The 7,081-nt window shown below is 42.4% G+C and overlaps 1 protein-coding gene across 1 annotated transcript in view; it reads right to left on the bottom strand.

The window, feature by feature from the left end:
• Positions 1-4,525, bottom strand: part of chrnb1 (cholinergic receptor, nicotinic, beta 1 (muscle)) — a gene marked incomplete in the record, with an annotated part of 50,571 nt that extends 46,046 nt beyond the window's left edge. Inside the window, 1 exon segment of the mRNA XM_037684288.1 lies at positions 4,306-4,525. Coding sequence (XP_037540216.1) covers positions 4,306-4,366 — 61 coding nt within the window.
• Positions 4,526-7,081: the final 2,556 nt, after the last annotated feature.

Genomic DNA, 7,081 nt, shown 5'->3' with positions numbered 1-7,081 from the left:
AACTCAATGGACCTGCATCTCCTTCTTTAATGGTGACAGCTGTAATCGCCTCCGCGCAGGTCTTTTAAGATTTATTCCACTAAAACCAAAACATGCTGCTGTATTTTCCACACATGAAGCCCTACTTAACTCGCAACAAGTTTCCTCCTTGGTCTCGGAAGGTTAAAGGCATTTATAATCAGTGGCACGGGTGACGCTGCATCCATCACAGTTGGCGTTGCTGTGGCTGCAGCAGGATGCGACCTGACAGGAATAAATGACAACGATCACACAGCAAGACACCCCCATTAGCAAACACAGAGCAGCATGGCCGCTGATGGGCCAGACAGAAGGCGGCTTTAAAAACAAGAAGTTAGGCGCTTTGTCACAGTTCGATGACGGTTTGGTTAAATAAGGAAAGTCAAAGCAGTTCGAGTATCTCAGGATTTTGTTCATGAGGTGCTTCACATCAACAGACGGATCGGTGCGGCTTCTGCAGAATTGCAGACTCTGTTCCGGTCCATTGTGGTGAAGGGGAAGCTGAGCTGTAAGGCGAAGCTCTCCGTTTACCGGTTTGTACCCTCTTTGTGGGCACCAGCAACCAAGATCGTAGACATAGGTGGTCAAAGTGCGTTTCCTCCACAGGGCAGCCGGACTCTCCCTTAGAGATAAGAGAAGTTATCAGGAGAGACTTGGAGTAGAGTCGCTGCTCCTCCACATCGAGGAACGAGTTGAGGTGGTTCAGGCTCCCTGGGCGCCTTCCCAGGGAGGTTCTTCTGGCATATCTGAATAGGAAGAGACCCCAGGTGGAGAGACTGTCCCTGGACTTGGAATGTCTTGGAGTCCTCCCAGAAGAGCTGGAAGTGGTGGCTGTGGAAATGAGATGTCTGGACCTCAAGCTGCTGCCTCCGCAACCCAACTTAGAAACAAGCAGAAGATGATGGATGGATGGAGATAAAGTTGACGTAAATTAAAAATATCAGGCTACCGACCGAAACGAGGGCGCCGACCGTTTTTCTTTCTCGATACTGCTCTGCAAAGAGCACGCTCTAACGGTCTTTCACCTCCCGTCAGCTCACTCAACTCAAGTGGGCGCAGAGACGGAGCCGGTAAGAATTATTCAAAAACTGACACTGGCAGCGATAAAGTTCGATATAAATGATATGACTGTGAGGGCCCGGCTGTTTTTCACCAGAGCTCAGTCATCGAATCAACTGTCAGAAGTCGAGTGCGTCATTGATTTCTCTAAACAAAAGGATGACACTCAGCTGGCAGTGACTCTCCGGGGTCCCTGGAGATTCTTATTGTTGCTGTAGACGTCTCTGAACATGTAATCACTGACACTGCACACCTAGCCATTGCTTCCTTGTTGTTTGAAGCAACCTATTCTTATTTTAAGATGAGCAGAAATGTCTTTAATTTAGTTTAAGTTCCGAATATAACAAGAAATATGATAAAGGGTTACAATGTTAATCCCAAATGTTTTTATGCACAACCTACAGGTTAATTATCCATTCATACACTAGTCTTAATTTGTATAGAGTTTAATCCAAATACAAAGTAATGACGGAGCAGTTGATAAAGAAAGAAACCAATAAAACCGAGTTTTCACTGCAAGCGTTCCTAGTTTGACACATTGCGTTACTTTTATATCCTGTAAAATTTTAAATAGAGTTTGAACGCTATTAATAATCACAATCCCCTCAGGAAGGAGGTTGAGGAGCATTAAGTGTAGAACCACTAGACTGAGGAACAGCTTCTACCCTGAAGCTGTTAAGACTCATGAATCTCTAACCAGGATTATCACTGTAATGCAACTTTGATTTTTGATATGTGCTGCTGATTAAACATGCTGCTGATTATTTCATGCTGCTGATTATTTCATGCTGCTGTATTCATTAATTCATACTCATCCACCCACAAAGACTCATGTTTGTGTTGCTGTTGTTCGGTGTATTGTTTTGCACTATTAGTGACTAGCGTACATCTTAGATCTTTTAGCGTACCGTTTGGCATTTGCTTAGCGTATATCTGGGTTTATATCTTAGATCCTTTTTTACCGCTTCTTTTTATACTTCATATTTTTGCTATTGTTGGATGTAACTGGGACCGTATGTATACAAATTTGTTCCACCTCATGTACCACATGTGATGCAAATGACAATAAAGAACCTTGATGTTGACCAGTACATTATGTAGGTTTTGACTTTTGGTTTTTGGTAAAGCCCACTTGATGACTCTCCACTACTAATTCCGAATGCTACAAGTTAGCGTCATGATTCAGCGTGTCAGCGTTAGCAAGCAAACTTTTAAAGTATAATTAGAGCAAAGTTCAAGAAGTAGTTACCGTAAGTAATTTTTTATGAATATTAAAAACAGTGACGAATGCTAAGCATGTTAGCATTATGCTAAATGCAAACGCTAACATGCTAAATAAATCCACTAGCATGTTAGAGTTAGCAAGTGAATGCTATGTTTAAATATATTGCTTATTCAAGGGCGGCACGGTACCGGTACAGCTGCTGCCTCTCAGCAAGAATGTCGCCGGATCAAATCCCGCGGTCCGGGACCTTTCTAGGTGGCGTTTGCATGTTCTGTCCGTGCATGCGTGGGTTTTCTCTGGGTACTCGGGTTTCCTCCCACAGACCAAAAACATGCATGTTAGGCTGATTGTAACTCTAAATTATCTCTAGGTGAGAGTGAATGGTTGTTTGTCGTGTTTGTCTCCATTTGTCCCTGTGATGGACTAGAGACATGTCCAGGGTGTCCCTTGCACAGTGACAGCTGGATATGGGCACCAGTGACCCAACGGCCCAAAAAGGAAGAGGGGAGTAAAAGAAAATGGATGGATGGTTATTCAAATAATTTACTAGAAAGTTTTGACCAGATACATGTTTTTGCAAATAAAAAGTCAAACACTAAGTATTTTATCATTGCCATATGCTATACTAAATGTACATGCTAAAATGCTAAAAAATAAAACGTGAACAAATAAATACCAATATAACATGACCATTAAAGCAACTTAGAAGAAACCTTTAAAGATGTGTGATTTACGCAGTCACAAAACAAAGTGTTTTAGCAATCTACCAAGGTTGAGTCAGGTCCTCTGGACGGATTCTTCTTTGTTGAAACGTTTCGTCTTTTATCCTAAACACTTCGTCAGTCCGAGGAGCTGCAACAAACTCAGTCTTATAAATAGCCCCACGTCAAGAACGTCATTGATTTCTCTAAATAAGAGGATGACAGCTTGCAGTGATCGTCCAGGGTCTTATGGACAGGGCCTTGATCTCCACCACCACAAACTAGAAACTCCAACAGCTATCGAACGCAAGAAGGCACAAACTGGTTGATCATGGTGGATGCTGACATCCGGAAATAGCTGTTCACTTGTAAAAGGAGAACCATCAGCCTAACGATGGATCGTTAGTGCCCTGATGGCCGCTTGCTAGTCACAGAGGGCTGAGTGATACTAGCAATAACGATCGGTTGTTGGAGGACTCGACTCAACCTTCTTAGATTTCTCTACCATTGAGCATTCATCACAACTATTTAATATTTATGCTATGCAAAAACAAATGCTACGCAAACGCTAACCTGCTAAATGATGTTAGCATTAGTATGTTAGCATCTAGCACTTCAGGTAAGAGACAAACGAGCTAACATGCTATCCAGACAATATTAGTATATTAGTACATATAGCATAGTAATCATGCTAATCTATTTAAAACTTAGCATAGTTTCAGAGAGCAGTTTTTGACATGTATACTTTTATATAAAGTAGTAAAACAGTACAATCTTCTGTACTGTGTTGCCGTTTACTTTATCAACAGAGAATGCTACAGTTTTCTGCGTGTTTGAGGAAAAATATTACACTTAATAAAGCAAATGTGATCATAAAGTTGCAGAATGTAAGTTTCTTTCAGCTGCTCCTTTCTTCAGGGGTCGCCCCAGCGAGCAAACTACTATCAAGACTTGGCAATTGTTTTACGCCGGATGCCCTTCCAGATGCAACCTGGGCTCGAACACGCAACCTCAGGATCACAAGACGGCACGGCACTGACCACCGAACTACCGCAACCCCATAAAGTTGCAGAATGTATTTGTCCATAAAAACATGTTTCATTCAATCTACTCCAACTCAATCCTCCCTTCATAGTTTCCTTAAAAACCAAAGCTGTGTCCAAAGAAATCAAGATTCCTATAAACTTGGTGCTTTTTACCAAATTATATAGTTTGTACTTATTATTCTATACATGTACTTTGTCCTTGTGCGTAGGTGTGTAAGGATGTACGACACCACTCTTGTGTCAGCTGCTGGCTTACCTCCTAATGTGCTCAGGCTGTAGAAGCAGCACAAAAACAAGAACTTGTCCAGACTTTTCATGGTGCCTCTAGAACCGAACTTGTTCCGGTTTCCTAAGAACCGATCTTCAAACCGGTCGATCTTGCTTCTTACAATCGTTCCTTTTCCTGATGGTTCAGAAAGGAGCAGCTGAACTCAGTTTTGTTTTGTCCAGTTTGAACTGTAGTCTGTCAGTCAGACAAGTCTGGCCAACTGCTGCATGCTCCGGTTACATTGAGGAGGGAGGGGGGCCTTTCTGCACCTTAGCCCCTCAGTCTGTGTGGATATATCACTTTAGGTCTCACATCTTACAGGCCCCAAATCATCTTTTGTGTCTCCTCACCTGCTCCTTCTCTCATTAGGCACTGATCATGTTTGTACACTATCCGTTGTATTCAATTGTTTCCTGTTTTTGGACCAGTTAGCCTACACTCGGTGATCTGAAAGATCTCTTGAATAAATACAAAGTTTTACGCTGAATCCGTATCCTGAGTCCTACCTTTCACCTGAGACTCCTCAACGTGAGTCTCGGTGTTGAGGTTTTAGGTAACGCCCAGCATCGACGTGAAATCTCGTGTACGCACCACATGGCTGCAGTCCATAGTTTTTCCGCACTTGCGCAAGTAGATGAACAACAGTAACAGTGGCGGAGAGTGCTGTTTGTGCTGATCACTCTTTACAAATGAGTAGGAGTGACCCAACGTCATTCTCGGTCCAAACAGACAATGGTGTGCTCACCATTTCCGATCTAACTGTTTTCATGCTCAAGACTGAAGTGTCTGCGCGCATGCGCATCTCGTTGAAGCACAAAAATCACAGCGGATTCAATAAGCGCAGGTTTCCAGAGTAAAGGTATAGTTTTTACACAAACATAAAAAAACACTAACATTTCCAGAGATCATTCACAATCAGGGCTTAGGTTGTTTTTCTTTCAGCTGTTCCCTTCTTTACAGGTTGCCACGGCGAGCGAACTCTCCTCCAAATGCTCTTACTGAAGCAAAGTGGGCTCAAACCTGCGGCCTCAGGATTATGAGACCGCGGCGCTGGGCTACACCAGCCTGAAAACAAGGTCTTGCTAGTTTGTATGTAATTCTGAAGGATTTTATGGTTTGGCCAGTTACGAAATAAAATAATAACAATAATAATGCACTAACCAAACACACATATGTGTTAAAGTAGCATCTATACCCTTAGTTTACTGCTATAGTTGCTCAAAACCTTTCAGCTGCCAAACACAGCTTTATTTTCCAACATCCCATGAGGCAAAGCATTTCCCTCCTCTTTCATAAATCCCTCCACTCATCTTTTCATGCCACTCCACTCCCACATTTATCTTTTACTGATCCACACGACCATAATTTACGATCTGCTGTCACCGCCATTTGGCCCGCGGCCAATTTAATTATCAAATAAGCTAACTATTAACAGCTAGCAGCCAACATCAAGCCTCACATCGTATCTGTGGTCAAGAGGGAGCATGTAAAAACACCGCTGGCCATGACTCAAACTCAAGATTTAATTTAGTAATTTCATGTAGTTAAATTGGATTAAATGTTTACCCATGATGATTACTTTTTATTTTATTAGCAAGTGCTGATGTGAGCTAAACTAGAGCAATAAGGTTGAAGCTTCATCCTTTTTTACAATGTTGCGGTGGTGTTAAAATAATTCTTATAGACCGTTAAAAGATGGTGTCGGTGTCATGGATTGTGGAGGATACGGACCTAGAAACACAGGTTGACACAAGGAGTTCAAGTAAAACATGAAGCGCTCGATAACAATAAGAGGAAAAGAAAAGCAAAAAGGCTGGCGTGGCGGCAACACAAACTGAAGAAAGAAGAACCTGAAGTTGAAAACAGCACAACCTGCAGAAGAATGGGGACAGAGATATACGTGGACTGAGAGACAGCTGAGCTTAATGAAACAGGGAACAGGTGTAAGTGGGCGGGGCAAGAGCAGAGGGGCAGAAACTGAGGAAAAGTACCAAGAAAAATGAACTGACCACAGAGTGAAACCTAATAATAAAAAAACGGATCCCGACAAGACGTTGCTTTTTATTTTGGTCTCATTAGAAGCAAAGTCTGTGACTTTGTGATAAGTCAAAAAGTATCAAAATTAATTTAGCAGACACCGAGCCCTTTTCAAATAAAGCTAACTTTGAATAATGACACTACAGAAGGTGCAAACTAGTGCTGGGCGGTATACCGGTTCATACCGAAAACCGTTTTTTATTTTCGTTATACGAATTTTCCAAATACTGACACACTAAATAAATAGCCTGAACAAGTTCGGAACGTTACGTCACACCCGCTAGTAAACCGTTTCATGGGGGACGCTTTTGTGTGCGGCACCGCTGAACGTGCAGGCAGGAAGTAGCAGCAAGCTAGTGTCTGTCTGAGCAGCCTTCTCAATAACTGGTGATTTTGCTGCTTGTATTGGCTGACAAAAACAAAAAAACTCCCGTTTTCGCAATCGCTGAATGTAGAATGCACCTCTTCAGTACGTACAGAGTTTATGCGCAAAGTAAATTGCCCTCTAACCCGCCGCTCACTGCTAATGTGACGTGAGCCCAGAATACGCGACTAATGACTACAACCAGGGAAGGAAGAAACGACAGAGGATGGAAACAGAGCCACAGAGAGAGGTACAGTAAAAGTAAAACGTTAAGAAATAGTTGGTGTTGCAGAAAGAGAGTAACTTCAGCTGGCCACGGTTTACCGGTATAATCGTTGAAAATACCATGATATAAAATTTGAG

Source organism: Nematolebias whitei, chromosome 1 (genome assembly GCF_014905685.2).
Source record: "Nematolebias whitei isolate Nwh7 chromosome 1, NemWhi1, whole genome shotgun sequence".
Classification (NCBI taxonomy): Eukaryota; Metazoa; Chordata; class Actinopteri; order Cyprinodontiformes; family Rivulidae; genus Nematolebias; species Nematolebias whitei.
Note: the sequence above shows the minus strand (reverse complement) of the source record. Positions and strands in the feature narration are given on the sequence as shown.